We start from the raw sequence: 15,816 nt of genomic DNA, 5'->3' as shown, positions 1-15,816 counted from the left end.
GTAGTCACAGGGGGCTGAACAAGAGTGGGCAGGCAGCTCACGGAGTAGCTTCACTTGGCCTGTGTGTGGGCCCTGCCCTGGCCGCACACACTGGCCTGTTTCTCTGTGCTGTCGCCTAAGTTTCCAGCCTAATGTCTGATTCTGTGCTTTGGAGGTTTGCTTGTGAAACCTTCTAAGCTGAATTTCTAAGTAGAGCTTAGAAACGAAGTGTTATGGCATGGAGACTCCTGACACAGAAAGGTAAAGAGTATTATAGGAAAAGCCACGCCAGAAGAACATTCACCCTTTGCTGAAGGTGGGATCGTTGGCTGCATATTGTCTTTTACCTACCTGGGTTGCTCAGACTTTGGTTTTCCTAGGGTTGTATAGAGAATGACTTCTTTACTGTTAAAAAAAAAAAATTGTGGTAAAATGTATGTAAAATATGCCGTTTTAACCATGTTAAGTGTATAGTTCAGGGGAATTAAATACAATGTTGAGCATATACCACTGTCCATTTTCAGAACTTTCTTTCTCATCCCAAACAGAAACTCTCATCCATTAAACAATAATCCCTTTCCCAACTCCCTCCAGCTTCTGGAAACCTCTATTCTGTCTTCCTTATCTGTCTGACTTATTTTGCGTAGTATAATGTTTTCAAACTTCATCTGTGTTGCAGCATGTATCAGCATTCCGTGCCTTTTTATGGCTGAAGAATCTCTTTATGGCTGTACCACATTTCTTTATTCCATTCATCTGTTGGTGGACCCTTGGGTTGTTTCCACCTCTTGGCTATTACGAATAATGCTATTTGGTGTACAAGTATTTCCTCCTTCCTGTCACTTCTTTTGGATCTGTACCCAGGAGTAGAATTGTTGGGTCATGTGGTAATTACGTGTTTTAACTTTTTGAGTGACTGCCAAGCTTTTCTGTAGTGGCTGTACCATTTTATATTCCAGCTTAAAAAACATTCCCCCCCCCTCAAAATAAAAAGGTAGTTTTATTTGTGAAGTTAAAGTTGATTGGGCCTATGTGCACCAGCTCATTTCTGTTCCATGAAATCTTGCAAATCTTCCCTTCTTTTTTCCTGTTTCTGGCATGAAATGAAAACACCTTGGGCAGGGAGTTGGCTCCTGGCTCCTATCTCTATTATATCCCCTAGGAATGTGTGAAGGCAGAGGAGAGCACAGTTTATTGGGAATGGCTTCTTGATATGTGGGTTTTAAGGAGTGTGCTACTTTACCTTTCTGCTCTAGGAGCACTGAAGTTTGAATGTCTCAGAACAAAGTCAAGATTAGTCTTGTGATGGATGTAACTATGTGGAATTCTAAAGCTGGCAAATCGAATACTGTCTTTCATGTTGTGCTAACATATGGACCCTTTTTTTTCCCTTCGAATTCAGTGAAGGAGAGCGACCTACTCAGAATGAGAAGAGGAAGGAGAAAAACATAAAAAGAGGAGGCAATCGCTTTGAGCCATATGCCAATCCAACTAAAAGATACAGAGCCTTCATTACAAACATACCTTTTGATGTGAAATGGCAGTCACTTAAAGACCTGGTTAAAGAAAAAGGTAATGGTACTGGTGGTCGAGTAGGGTAAGAAGGTTGATGTGTCATCTTTTCTGTGGCTAATTCCTTGGTTATTTTTTGTCAGTGGAAGTTGATCTGGGTAGAGCATTGTGTTCTGTCCAGGCTTGAGAGTTAAGCCGCTTTACCCACCCTACTTTTTTTGTGTGGTCATGCACCTGTGTGTCAAACAGGGTGGTTTGTATGGTCCTTTGGCCTACAAATGATTTTACTGGCTTAATATGGTTAATAGGACTTTGATTAAGCTTGAGGGGAACCTCTTTGTGTTAAGGAAATTTTTTGATTTCTTCATATTAGGTGGGAGAGGTTTTTCCTTTAAACATTTTTTTTTAGCTTTTTAATTCTGGAGGGAAGGTAGTTTGTTTAAATTTTGTGGATGTCTTCCTGGGATCAAAATTTGGTAGTTGGAACTTGCGCTGCTCAGCTTCTAAATTCTAAAACATGAGCTTGTATTTAAACTTGGGCTTTTTCCACCCTGGGAAGAAACACGGGTTAGATTGGCAATTGGAGAGCTCAAAATAAGGCATCTGCCGGGCAGTGCCGTTCTTGCCGGCAAACGTCAGTAGCGGCCTGGTGTCCCGGGCCAGGGCAGGGGGAGCAGCCGAAGCTCTGCTGCCACCAGGAGGTCCTAGGAGGCCGGTTGTCCCTGTGGTCCTCTGCCTCACCCCCTGTGCACACCATACGGATCCTCTTCCTTTGCACATTCTTGTTCTGCTTTTGTCTTCTTTCTTTCCTGATTCTTGGCCCTGCTGGTGGCACTCAGGGCTGAAGAGATTGCTCAGCCCTGGTTTAGACAAAACTATTGATAGAGAACAATTTGTCTGATGCCTTGAGGTCTCCCCCAAGGGAAACTAGAATCAAATTACCCTTAAATGGAGTCTTTTTGAAGGACTGAAAGTTACTGGTTTTCTGGAGCATTCATAACGAAAAGAGATGCAAGTTTGAATTGTCCAATGATTAACATTTCAGTGGCAGAGATGCCACTCGGATAGGCCACTCTGGTATGTGTACTGGTGCTCTCAGCATCGGGTTTTGAAATTATGACTGGCCCACTGCCGTCATTGTCCCATCCATGACGTGCCAGAACCACTGGGCACCGTGAACTTCTCTGTACAGTCATGTAGGCTGCTCCCGTGTAGTAGTTCTCCAGAGAACACGAATGGAAAAATGTTTCGGTGTGAGATTTGTTTTCCTGCCTCGATCAGCCAAATCATTCCTGCCAATGCTCCTAGGGCAAGGGTGAAGTTTCTTCTTTTTGTCTGAAGGGCGTGTCCTGTGGCATCCCAGATGCAGTGTTCTTGGTTTTTGGGACTGCTGCTTCAATACAAGCTTAGAATTTCTGTACAGTACAGTTGGGTCTCATTCGAATTAGTTTTTGGAATAACTCCCAAATTTGTGTTTTTGTGATTTGGTTGAACCGCTGAATTGCTACTTCCATTGATAATAAGGTATAGTAGTTCCAAGAACCAGGAATGTGGCTTTGAAAACGCAATTGTTAGAATTTTGTAAGAGATTGCAGGCCAAATTATTTTTTATTTTTAGGAGTGTGTGAACCAGTTTTGGGACATGATGGATAAAGTAGGTGACATTTTTACTGCTTTACCATTCAGTAATTCAGTTTTGGAAGCCTTAAAGCTGGTAGCAGCAGCAGCCATGACGTTTCTGGATGTAGAAGCAGTTCACCTCAATTTCCTATTTTGCACTGTATTAAGTGTGGGGCCAGCCTGGTGGTTTATTCGGATACTTCCAAACTGGTTCTCATATTCCCCTGGCATACTGCTATGAATGCCCTGGCTCAGCCCTTTCAGTGTATTTTTTTGGTGGTGTAACTTAGAATTACAGGTGTGCAGTAAATCCGTTATTTTAAACAAATCTTAAAATGTTCTTGTTTAGAGCTCCCCTGTATAGGTTAAATTAACTATTTTTCTGTTTCAGTTATTTGCAGTATTGTATTGTGGGTAAAGGGAATTCATAAGAGAAAGGTAATTTTTTATGGTAATGCTTCTGTTCAGCATGGGAAGTCTGAAGTTTACTGTTCACGTATATAGGCCTCCTTAAAAATGTTCTTATTTTTATTATGAGATTTAAAATTACAGTTTTATTCGTTTCTTGGTATGCTGAAAACATGTGTAGGTGGTTATTTGAAATCTGTAGTATTTACTTGAAACCTGTTGCAAGTAAGTTTTTATTTTTTGAAGGCCTGTTGCCGCAGCTAGGGACAGTTAGCACCCTAAAAGCGTCAGTCTCCAGGTAATCTCCAGAGTGGACCAGCTGCAGAGACCTGGCTTGTTATAACCCAGACGCTTTTTATTGGTCTGCCTCTTAAGAGTTTTGCTGTTTCAGGAAACCAGTGGAATAAGCTTCATTAGTTGTCTTCAACTGAAAGGTCTGGGAAATGTCCTGTCACTGCAACACTGTCTAATTGCCGCCTCTCAGAACTAAACTAGATGCTTTAAAGTGGCATGACCAGAGCTTTTCTAAGGCTAATCATGCCTGAGATTGCCTCTTGTACCCCTCCGTGATTCCTGATCTTTACCCCCTTACATGGCCACCGGGCGTATGTTGTCCGTCTTAAGTTTTAGCATTTGGCAACGTTCTAGGACATCCTATGAATGACACGTGTATTCTGTGAATTGGTCACTTTGCCTTTTTCCCCTGGATGGGGTCACAAAGCCTGTTTGGTGCCCAGCTGTTTGGTGACACTATCATGAAATCAGCATCACTGAGTTTAAAGAGAAAATGCATGGAAAGCTTGTTTTGTCCTGAGTCGGGCTGCCTTTTTGCTCACTACCCACCCATCCCCATCCCCATCCCCCTATATTGGTCAGGGATGTGGCTTCAACAGTTTTCACAGCCCATAGAATTGAACGCTGAACTTTCCTCTTCCTGTTCTAAGTGTCCTGATGGAACAAAGGAAAGGTTTCTATTGTCCTTTCTCTTGACCATGTTTATTTTTAACAGAGATATTACATGGAACAAATAAATGGCTGCTGTGAACACCAAAGAGTTGCTGGATTGAAACCAAATTGAGAGTCAGGGTAATAGGAAATTTGAATTGGCGAATGTCACACCAGGTCCCAGTCACCCAGTTTTCACCCCTTGACAGATTGGAATCACATTGCAGGTGTTTGACCTTAAGGACTGGGTGAAAAACGGTGCTCTTGGGAATTTACACTTGGTGTTGTGCTACGTTACTGGGAAGTCCTGTGTGGATGAATAAAGCTCCTTATTGGTTATTGGGCTGCTTGTTCTTGTTCTCCTGGCCTGACCAGGTAGTTGGCACATCGAGGTGGGGCGGTTGTAACCAGACAGGCCTGAGTTGGACCTGCCCTGAGTAAACAGCACAGTTGGAGGAATAAAGGAAAGTCCATGATGGAGTTTACTCTCAATCAATCCCAAGTTTATCAGCAGTCAGGTTGACCTGTGTAAGCAAGGATTTCTTTAAGCACTTAATCCTGTCCTCAATTAATGCATCACTCTGAGTAAATTTCAGATTCCAGCTGACAGAAAACTGAGGCCCAGAGGGCAAGTGTAGTCCAGAAGAAAGTCTCCCTTGGCCCTTGAAGACAACCTATGTTGTGGATTTATGGAGCCGAACTTTATTTTCAATTTAAGTAAAAATCCATATCCAGTCCTTTTGTTCCTTTGTGTTTTCCTGTTTTGGAAATTCAGCCTGCATTTTTTAAAGAATTATGCTAAAGCATCTCTATCTGGGGGTACTTGGGTTGAACCTGGACAGTGTAGCCTGCCTTAGCTTACTTGGTAGGTTTTGGTTTAGTTAGAGAAGTAGTGGTCTTCAGCTTTTGCTATGAAAGTAGCAAGAACGGGCTCCATAAGTATCCAGTTTGTCCATTAAATTAAGTAGACATTGTGTAGAATAATTAGTTTGCCACGTTTCATGTTGTCTATGTATTAAAGATACAAGCTTTCCGGTTAAAATACTCATTTGTTCCGTGCACCCCTCTGTGAGAGCAGCCAGCTGAGAGTTGAATGTGTTTGAGGGGAATGCATTTGACAACATACCCTACTTTTGAGCCTTCCCCCTCCAACCCCATCTTTTAAATTATAGGCCTTTTCACATGTGAATTCTCTTCAGTGAAGTTTTGGCCTCCATACATCATCTTTTTTTTGGGGGGGGGGGTCAGTTTCAGAGTAAATGAACACAGAAACAAATACTCCTGGTGATAAAAATATGTGCGGGAGTGTTAAATCACAGTAGCTCCTAGGGACTTCCTGACTTCATTTTGGGTTGCGTGTTCACTCTCCTTATCTTCATGATGCGTTTTATTCTTGAGGCAATGTTTTTAATAATCCGTGTAAATGTTGGTTAAAGGTGACTTGGAGCATTTTAAACTAAAGGTAGGTGATAACGTTTGTCAGATTTTTCGAAGTCTTAGTTTTTTCATATAGATGTTTTGATGTTTAAAGCTCAGAAGGATTTCCTAGCACCTCCTCTTGAGATTCCATGGATTCCATCCATGTTCAGGAAGGGAGAGGAACAACTGTATTTTTCATCAGTACCTGCGAGTTCCATTTCAGAGAGACTTGCTACTTACTGCCAATTTGTTACCTCTGCCTCTCAGTCCTAGCTCCTCTGCTGTGGTGGATTTGCTTTCTTAAACGTAGTTTCATTGGCTGCGAGCAGACTATGCATGGTTGGCAAATTTTACCTTCAGAGTTTTGTTGCTAGTTGTTCTGACTGAACAGGTTTTTGTTTTAATCCTGTAGAACTGAAAAGAGAGGTGGTCTTCGTTCGATCTTCCTCTAGGGAAGTACGAACTAGCACCTGTTGCATATCTTGTATACTGATTTGCTTACATCTTTGAATTAAGGCAGTCTCTCAGGGGAGACATTGGGAATTGACGAGGGACACGGTTATTATTAACGGTCCTCAGGAACAGCACTGCTCGTGCTAGAGCCACAATGACTTCCTAATCTATGGCTAAACGGATAGGGTGGAGGGTTTTTTTAATGTAATTTTTTGTTTTCACTGAACAACTATACCATTTGGGGGGAAAAATAAGAAAGGACATTTTAAACAAAGTTTTGGTGCTAAGGATTGAAGTTGGATGTGTGCCATCACTAGAATGTGAGGTGGGCAAAGCCCTAATTTCTGAACCTGGCTTTTTGGAAAAAAGTTTGGTTTGGACTTGGTTTCTAGGATGCAGTGACAGTTTTGATAAAGTGTCTTTATGGACACGGACTAGAAACTTATCAAACGCAACAGTATTTGAATTCTGACAACATAGTTGTCTTGAGTTAGAGATTGTGATTATTTATTTTTAAGGTCACTAGGTGGTAGTCCCCGCTTGTAGAAAATAAATTTGAGGTCTCTTCACTGTCTTGACACTACTTGGCATTTTTATCAAAGTGGAGATGAAGGCTGTTGGTCCTCAAATGGCTGCTGCTGTTGAAATGAATGGCTTTTTAAAAACGTGGCCTCAGGAATATGGCCACAATTTTTTTGGAGTTGCTTTCCTTTGTAAGGGTGAAATAAAGCCAGTTTGTATGACTGTTGCTTGGCTGATCATTTTCAGTTTGCCCCACAGGAGTACATACTCCAAAAGTTAAATTACACCAGCCCCTATTTCCACTCTTCGCTCTTTGCACTGATTCTCCTTCCTGTTTTGTGCACAGTGCTGGTCTGGTTCTGTAACGTACCAAAAAAAGACCAGGGGAGGGGACTTTGAACACTTGGCCTTCACTTGTTGTCAACTGCCATGCAAGTATATTGCTAATAAATACTCCCTTCAAATCGTTAATTTTTAGAAGTAATTTTATCCTACTTTACATTCACATCATTCCTTGATGTATTTTAAATTCCTTACAATTTTAATTTCCTTCGGACAAATGAATTCGAATAGGCAGGACTTGTCAAGGCCATTAAGAGGCTTACGTTTACCCTTGTACTGTTCAACCAAACTTGAACACTGAATTGGAGAAGGCTTTACTATCATAAAGATAATTCTTTTTCAAAAAGGATATTCCTGAGTACAAAACCGCTTGCTTGACTTTGGAGAGCCTGCTGAGAGATGTTTTCTCCAAGTTAACACTTCAAATTTCTGTTGTTTTTGTGCCATCTTCAAGTTCAGCAGCCATTTTGGTGGTTGTCGTCTTGATGGGTTCTAACATCTGGTCATGGTGGTCATGAATTGGCAATCCAAACCTTGAGGAAAATCTGTGGAACCTTTTGAAATGCTTCATTTTTAACCCCTTCCCCACCTTTGTGTAGATTAGAATCCTGTGTCTTAACTGTCAGTTGCAAACTGAGCTCTGAATTCGCATTTACCTTTGTCTTTCAATGGGAAGGTTGAAAAAGCAGGAGGAATAAAAGCCTGCCTTAACTCACCGAAGAGAATCCAGATGCTGCTCTGGTTTTGCGATCGGATACTCGAACATCCTCCTTCTGACCATTATGGAGCCTGGTGCTGTGCGCAGGACCAGCTACAGATTTTGTGGGGCCCCGTGCAAAATGAAAACGCGAGGTGCCTCGTTAAAAAACTAAGAATTTTGTGATAACAGCAGCATTAAACTATGCACGTGGCCCTCTTGAACGCAGGGCTTTGTGCACTCCTGTAGCCGCCCCTTTGGGCATGTGTGCGTGCACATCCTTGGATTTAGCAGTTGAGCTCAGTTCAGTGGCATTGCGGCCTGTGTGCTGTTTACTTGCTTTCACCAGTAAGAGTGTACGTGCAAAACTGTTTTCCTCCTTTCCCCAAAAAAGTGAATCACGCAGACTTCTTTCCTATAGATTTGGATTGCCTCTAGTCATGAATGAGTATTTCAGACAGGGAAATTGATACGGAAATCTGTGGAAATAGCTTGTTTGTGGTGGGAGGAAAATCAAGGACATAATTGTTAACGAGTCTCACCTACTTTTACTGCACACCTGTAATGCCTAGTTTGGTGGTTTAGAGAATATGGAGTGTTTCTGGGCTTTCTTATAAGGCAGAGGCTCCATACAAGGTTGCTGATGATTGTTCTAAATTCCCATTGTTTTCTTGGCTTTTCTCCCTTGGTTTATGTGTCGTCTGGAAACTGATTTGTAGTTGGTGAGGTAACATACGTGGAGCTCTTAATGGACGCTGAAGGAAAGTCAAGGGTAAGTGTCTGAGAGAATTTCTTCTGTGGATTTACTACTTGAAAAATGTAACTGTATGGTGGCGTGGAATCGAATGAAATCAGGAAGGCAGTGAGTGCTCATGTTACAGTAGCTATGTTTGATTTTTGCCAAACATTTGAGTGGGGTGGGAGGGGATTTGCAAACGGGAGTCCCGCTTTTCCAAATGGCTGGCCAAAGAGCTTTTTGGTATTCTGTTTGGATGCCCAATTTGGATAACTGGGGACCAATAGCAGCATTGTCTCTTTGTTAACAGAGGAATTGGCTGTGTGTGAATTATGCATGGAATTTTAGCGGTGGTATATTAATGTAAAACGTGTGTTCTTGTCTAGAAAATGTTACTCTTGGTCGTTTGCTGAATTTGAAAGTTGTGTGAACCAAAGATTCCGAAAAGTTGCCTTTGTGCCAGTAAATTGTAAAACAATTATTAAAACCTGAATGTTTAAAATTGGCCTAGTTTAAAGAGAAAATTAAATTATTTTGTCGCGCAATAGAATGGCTTAGAATAATCAAAAGGATGAGCTTTAATTTACGGAAGGGATGGATTTAGGAGGAGTATGATAAGGAATTGATTTGAGTACAGAGAGAAGCAGATCTAAAGTTTGTGTGATTTCTTGGAGAACCTGAATTTAGGTCTGCTTATTACAACCTCAGCAGCTATAGTGCAATGCTGGTAATGTGCAGGCAGAGGAGGTAACAAGGAGCCCAGCTTTTAATAAGGAAGGCTAGGCGAGTCATTCCTGTGAGCTTCCCCTTAGAAGGGTTGATATAAAAACTAACCTTGTTATATAAATCGTATTTTTAATTCATATAACTGTCACTGGTATTTACTATGTTTTTCTTTTTTTCTCCTCTTTCCTTGCTCTTCTGACTGGTCTGTGGCTTCCTCCAAAGGGATGTGCGTAAGTATTGTCTAGTTACTTATTGGCAATTGAGCCTTCTCAGTCGTAGGACCGGTTTCACTCATCTCCTTTTGGCTCTTCATAGCGTTGTTGAATTCAAGATGGAAGAAAGCATGAAAAAAGCTGCGGAAGTTCTAAACAAGCATAGTCTGAGTGGAAGACCACTGAAAGTCAAAGAAGTAAGCTCTTGAAACAATGTGGATATCATTTATAATTGTCGAGTTGTCCCCGTTTGGAGTTAGGAAAAGACAAAAATAATCCTTGACTACATTTTACGGAGCAGACCAACCTGTTGTTTTTAATGAAGAGGGCCAGTCACAGGCTTCAGCAGTCAACTCCTGTAGGAACTTGGAATAATGATGGAGCACGTCCTGAGCAACTGCTGTCTTCCCGATGTCTGTGATTTGTCTTAGACCAGCCTACCTTGTTTTATTGATCAGGGGCACTTGGACTGAGCCCCTGGTTGGTGTATGTGTTTGTGGGTGTGTATGTGTGTGTGTTAAGGGATTCTACACCTAAAGTTTTACCCAGCCCGAACCCTATTTCTTAGCCCACCTTTTTTCTTTTTTAAAGCGAGTTTATCATTACTCAGATCCACTTTGGTATTTAATCCAAACCAGATACCTTCTCTCCCTTGAGAAAGCGGGAAGTTTTTATGATTAAATCCCTCCCTTATTTTTACCTTTCCTTCTTAGAGGAAGATTAATATATTCAGAGCTCAGAGAGTAGAGCACAGTAGGGGCTAAGGTTTCTTTGGGCTGAAGAGACACATGAAAGGGCAAAGAGTTCAAGCCTAGTGTCAATGCCAGAGTTTCATACACCTGTCCAGACCTTACACGAGTCAGACGCCTGCATAACCTGAAGGATGGAGTACCTCGGTGATCTAGAACTGCGTTTTCAAACTTTTGGAACAATCACTGATGGGGTTAACAGAAATTAACAGAACCCCATTGAAAATTAGTGAGATTCAACTATACCAAGCCTGTGAAGATCTTATTTCAGTCTGGAAGTGTTCTGTGTTCTATCAACTAATCTTGTCATCTGCCACTCAGTTCAATTGATAGCTAAATTTGACACCTTTCCTTTTGGCCTCGTTCCTTTGGCTGGAATTCTTCTAACCTGATGGTTGAGTTCATTTGAATTTCTTGTTATAGATTTCAAGAAATACTTTTCCAAACAACCTCTCAATCTCTGGAGTTTTGGGAATATCACTTTTTGTGAGATCATGGTCTTAGTTGTCACTGGGTCAGTTAAATGTAACACTTTTGTGCTTGTTTTAGGATCCTGATGGTGAACATGCCAGGAGAGCAATGCAAAAGGTGATGGCTACGACTGGTGGGATGGGTATGGGACCAGGTGGCCCAGGAATGATTAATATCCCACCCAGTATCCTAAATAATCCTAACATCCCAAATGAGATTATCCATGCATTACAGGCTGGAAGACTTGGAAGCACAGTATTTGTAGCAAATGTAAGTAAACGGAAACATTGTCTAAGGTGGAAGAGTCAGAACTTTATGATAGTTTTGTTAATATGTTATAAAAGTAGTTCTGATATTTGAGAAGAACAGTTGAAAAGAGGGTTAATGCTGTCTTCTTCTTCTGTTTAAAAAACAAACAACTTTGAAGTTGGGCTTTGTCCCACAGTGACCCTGTAGTGATCAGTCACAGGCTTGACCATGGTCCCACTGGGGTCATGTTCACTGGCTTTTGCTGGTTATAAAAGTGGCAGCTGAGTCTGCATTCCCTGCGGGTGCAGGCCAAAAAAGTATATGAACCAAGCTGACATTCCATCCCTCCTCTTGTGTTTGGGATGAAAGATAATGCCTTTGCCATTTGCAAAGGGAAATATTTTTAAAGAAAAATGCATTGGGAAGGATGATGGTAAACTTTAGCTGGGGAACAAAAAAGTTTTTTTTTTTTTGTTTTTTTTTTGTTTTTGTTTTTGGGTTCAGAGTAAGCATTAATTTGAAAGGCATGAGGTGACTTAACCTGTTCTTCCGGAGAAAAGAGACAGTGACTAGCAGTTAAGGCCAGGCTTCATAATTGTATCTGAAAAATTCTACTGTGGTGGGATAAATCCTTGTGACATTTTATTTATTTGTTTGTTTGTTTGTTTGTTTGTTTGTTTGTTTGTTTGTTTATTTATTTATGAGAGAGAGAGTGTGTGTGTGTGTGTGTGTGTGTGTGTGTGTGCGAGCACGAGCAGGGGAGAGGGGCAGAAGGACAGAGAATCTCAAAGAGGCTCCATGCTCAGCAAAGGGGCTCGATCCCATGACCGTGGGGATCATGACCTGAGCCGATATCAAGAGTCGACCCTCAACTGACTGAGCCACCCAGGCGCTCCTGTGACATTATTTAAAACAAAATAATAAAAAAAATTTTTTTTTAAATGTTTTTACTTTTGAAGGAGAGAGGGAGACAGAGCATGAGGGGGGGAGGAGCGGAGGGAGAGGGAGACACAGAATTAGAAGCAGGCTCCAGGCTCAGCTGTCAGCACAGAGCCCGTCGCGGGGCTCGAACTCACAAACTGTGAGATCATGACCTGAGCTGAAGTTGGACGCTTAACTGACTGAGCCACCCAGGCACCCCTGTGACGTTATTTTTAAATGTTTGTTTCCAACCAGAGCATATTGTATTCAATATGTTACGTGTTCAAAATGTTTTTTCTTGAGATGTCTACATTGAGATTTTTCTCTCCTTTCTCTTGATTAGCTGGATTATAAAGTTGGCTGGAAGAAGCTGAAGGAAGTTTTTAGTATGGCTGGTGTGGTGGTCCGAGCAGACATTCTTGAGGATAAAGATGGAAAAAGTCGTGGAATAGGCACTGTTACTTTTGAACAGTCCATTGAAGCTGTGCAAGCTATATGTATCCTTTTATCAGAATTCAACTCTTGGTGAACAGTTTGGCCTTAAATATTGCATGAATAACACAGGTTTTTGGGGAGGAAGTGGTAACTGTGTGTGTATTTCCCAAATGACCATAGGGATTGCATTACTGTGGAATGTAAAAGTTGTCTGTGATGGAATTGATTCAGTACTGCATAAATAGAAAATAGGCACGTGCCCGTGAGTGGTCTTTTCCAGTGTTCTCTTTTTAGAGTCTGGTTTGAAGGGAGAAGTCTAAAGAATACGCCACTGGAGAGAAATTCGGTTGTTATTTCACGTATCAGTCCTTGGCTGTATTTCTCCAATGGATTGACATCATTCTAGAAATACTTCTCTCTCTGATCCTAAGCTGGTTACCCTGGAGTTTTATCTTTGTAGTCACAGCGGAGAATGCCACACATGAACACAGTCATTAAACTTGGACAAGACTTTTACTGTGTATCTTACCCAGAAAACGTGGTACTTGAAAAAATATATGGTACTTGGCCCATTGGACTCATACAAAAAACTGATGCCAGGACCTAAGAGGATGGTTTAGTGAGAAGTGTGGGGTTATGTGAGTGGAGCTCTACACCTAAGGAGTAAGCTGACACTTACTTCCCCGTCCCTTGAGCTTTATTTATTGTTTCTTTTATGGTTAATGTAGAAACAAAGATTTTAAAAGTTTAATGAAGAACCAAAATTGCTCATAAATTCACTGCTTAGAGGGGCTGGTAGCAGTTGGAGCATTTTTCTCTTCTGTATTTCTCTCCTGTGCATGTTTTTAGAATTGCGAGAAATAGCCTTAATTGGAATATCAGCTATGTTTAATGGTCAACTGCTATTTGATAGACCAATGCACGTGAAAATGGTAAGTTAATAGGATCTCTTTCTCCATGATATATTCAAATAAGTCTAGCAGTAACATGGGAATATGAAGAGTGTACATAGCTATTATACTGTATTTATGGATCAGTCTAAGTTAAAAAAGTTGCAGTATGTTGAGCAAATTTATGGCAGAAACACAGCTCTTCAGATATATTTTCCCTTTTGCACAGTTGCCTGTTAACTGACATGGTCAGGAGATCAGTTGAGTATCCTGCTCAAGCAAGTGATCAAGTTCAAAGATCGGTTATGTACATGGGGTTCTACTCTTCAGGGTATCTCATTATAATGTTTAGCATTTTATCTGTTGTGACTGTAAGTCTTTGATTCACACAGCCTTTCAGGTTCTGTTGAAGCGCTTCATTATAAACATTATCCCTGCTTTGGCTGTGCCAGGATAATAGTGAATTAATACAAGCACGACTAGAATATGCTGAGGGTAATCTGGTGAGGGCTCAGATTCAAGAAGAAAATAAAGGGAACTGTAAAGGGATATTTTAGCTACTTGAAGCATTCACTTTAGTTTTTTGAATAGATTATTGCTTTACCTGGCTTAAAAAGCATGAAGATACAGCGTGAGAGTCTTTCCCTTACTTTGTGCCCAGGTCCCTTTCATCCCCCCTAGTAACGTGGATGCATATTTTTGTCCTTCTTTTTACATAAGGGTGCAAGTACTCTGTGTATTTCTTTTTGTACTTGTGTGTTATTTCGTGGCATGGGTGGATCATAATTTAGCTAGTCCTCTGTCATTGGGAGTTGTTTCCATCTGTTGTTGTTGTAAGCTGTGCTTTAATACTGAGATTTACTCACTTTCTCTTTCAGGATGAGAGGGCCTTGCCAAAGGGAGATTTTTTCCCTCCTGAGCGTCCACAGCAACTTCCCCGTAAGTGTCTCCGTATGGCTTAGTTTTTGAATTTGATCAATACTGACCGGAGAACTACACTTACCCTTGAGCTTGCGCCATGTGATTCTGCAGTGCTCTTGATCATTCTTGAGGGAAAGGTTCAAAAAGGGGTTTGTGGTAATTTTTTTTTCCCCCTGTAGATTCTTCAGGGTGAAATACGAGCAGAGAGATTGACAACTTAGGAAGGGTGGTTAAGATTACTCTGTGGTGAGCCAGACTACATCCTCTAGGATGTAGTTGGGTGTTTTGAAAGTGTCCTGTGGAAGGAAGAACCAGAAACTGGAAAGGAATTAAAATCAGGTTGCCCGTGGGATCAGAAGAGATTGGTTAGCATGGTATGGCTCAGCGTGGTTCCACCCTTAGGTATACGTCGAAGAACTGAAAACTGTGTCTCCATAAACATTCATGTGGGTGTTCCTAGCACCGTGATTTCAGTTGATACATGGATAGAAGTGGTAAATTTATATGACGGAGCATTACTCAGCCATAAAAAGGAACCAAGTACTGATACCTGCCACGGCGTGGATGCACCTTGATTCCGTCTGTAGGAAATGTCCAAAAAAAGACAAATCCACCTACAGAAAGTAGATTAGTGGTTGCCAGGGGAGAGGGGTAAGTGGAGAGTTGTTTTTGGGGTGATGACAGTGTTTTGGAATTAGATGATGGTGATAGTTGTATGTATGAAAAATCACTGAACTGTACACTTTGAACGGGGGCATCTTATGTGAAGTACGGTGATCCATATTTTTATATGGGGTCACGTGAAACATCCAGGTGAAAGTCCGTCCCGTGACAGGGAAGACTAAGTGACCAGTCACCTCGAAGATGGAAGTGGTGCATATTAGTGAAGCCTTAGGCCCTCTTTCTGACAAGCCCGCAGGGCTGTGCGGAGCCTGGGCATAGGCAGCAGTGAGAGTGCTGGCCTCCAGCAGCAAGAAGGGCTGGGGAGTCCGTAGGAAGCATGGGAGTTAGGTGGCCGTGGGAGGGGAGGGGCTTGCTTGTGCTGTGTTGGGAGAACTTCCTAGCAGATGAGGTAGTTGGGGTGGGTGTCTGTTTGGAGGGCCAGGGAGTGTCTCTGGTCTGGAGTGGGGACTCAGGCCTAAGGCCCAGCATCAGATGGATTGAATGAGAGCCTAGACAAGAACACTAACAGGAGTGCCTTTGTGGTTTAACGTTATTGGAAGCATAAATGAGGCAGATTTCGAGGGGAGGTCAGAGGCTTCAAGAATAGATGGCTTAGTTGAAAATTTAATATATAGATTTTTTTAAACGTTTATTTTTGAGACAGAGAGAGCATGAATGGGGGAGGGTCAGAGAGAGAGGGAGACACAGAATCTGAAACAGGCTCCAGGCTCCGAGCTGTCAGCACAGAGCCCGACGCGGGGCTCGAACTCACGGACCGCGAGATCATGACCTGAGCCGAAGTCAGCCGCTTAACCGACTGAGCCACCCAGGCGCCCCGAAAATTTAATATTTTTTTAGAGAAGTACCACATATCCTTGCCCTAATCAGTGTGGTCACTTGCCATGATCACTCAGGATCAGAGTGATGGCTCTTACTGACGTTTGTG

General features: G+C 41.8%; 1 protein-coding gene across 12 annotated transcripts in view; it reads left to right on the top strand.

Moving 5' to 3' along the window:
* HNRNPM (heterogeneous nuclear ribonucleoprotein M) overlaps nucleotides 1-15,816 on the top strand; it is a 40,353-nt gene that overhangs the window by 8,325 nt on the left and 16,212 nt on the right. For 7 of the 12 annotated variants that reach the window (XM_043586412.1, XM_043586419.1, XM_043586416.1 and 4 more), the window contains exons 2-9: nucleotides 1,382-1,551; nucleotides 8,617-8,669; nucleotides 9,582-9,589; nucleotides 9,675-9,768; nucleotides 10,870-11,061; nucleotides 12,305-12,458; nucleotides 13,279-13,328; nucleotides 14,165-14,225. In XM_043586412.1, coding sequence (XP_043442347.1) covers nucleotides 1,382-1,551; nucleotides 8,617-8,669; nucleotides 9,582-9,589; nucleotides 9,675-9,768; nucleotides 10,870-11,061; nucleotides 12,305-12,458; nucleotides 13,279-13,328; nucleotides 14,165-14,225 — 782 coding nt within the window. Of the gene's footprint in view, nucleotides 1-1,381; nucleotides 1,552-8,616; nucleotides 8,670-9,581; nucleotides 9,590-9,674; nucleotides 9,769-10,869; nucleotides 11,062-12,304; nucleotides 12,459-13,278; nucleotides 13,329-14,164; nucleotides 14,226-15,816 lie in introns of those variants that run through there. The other 5 variants (XM_043586415.1, XM_043586421.1, XM_043586420.1 and 2 more) reach the window with 3 other exon arrangements.

Source organism: Prionailurus bengalensis, chromosome A2 (assembly GCF_016509475.1).
Source record: "Prionailurus bengalensis isolate Pbe53 chromosome A2, Fcat_Pben_1.1_paternal_pri, whole genome shotgun sequence".
NCBI classification, from domain to species: Eukaryota; Metazoa; Chordata; class Mammalia; order Carnivora; family Felidae; genus Prionailurus; species Prionailurus bengalensis.
Note: the sequence above shows the minus strand (reverse complement) of the source record. Positions and strands in the feature narration are given on the sequence as shown.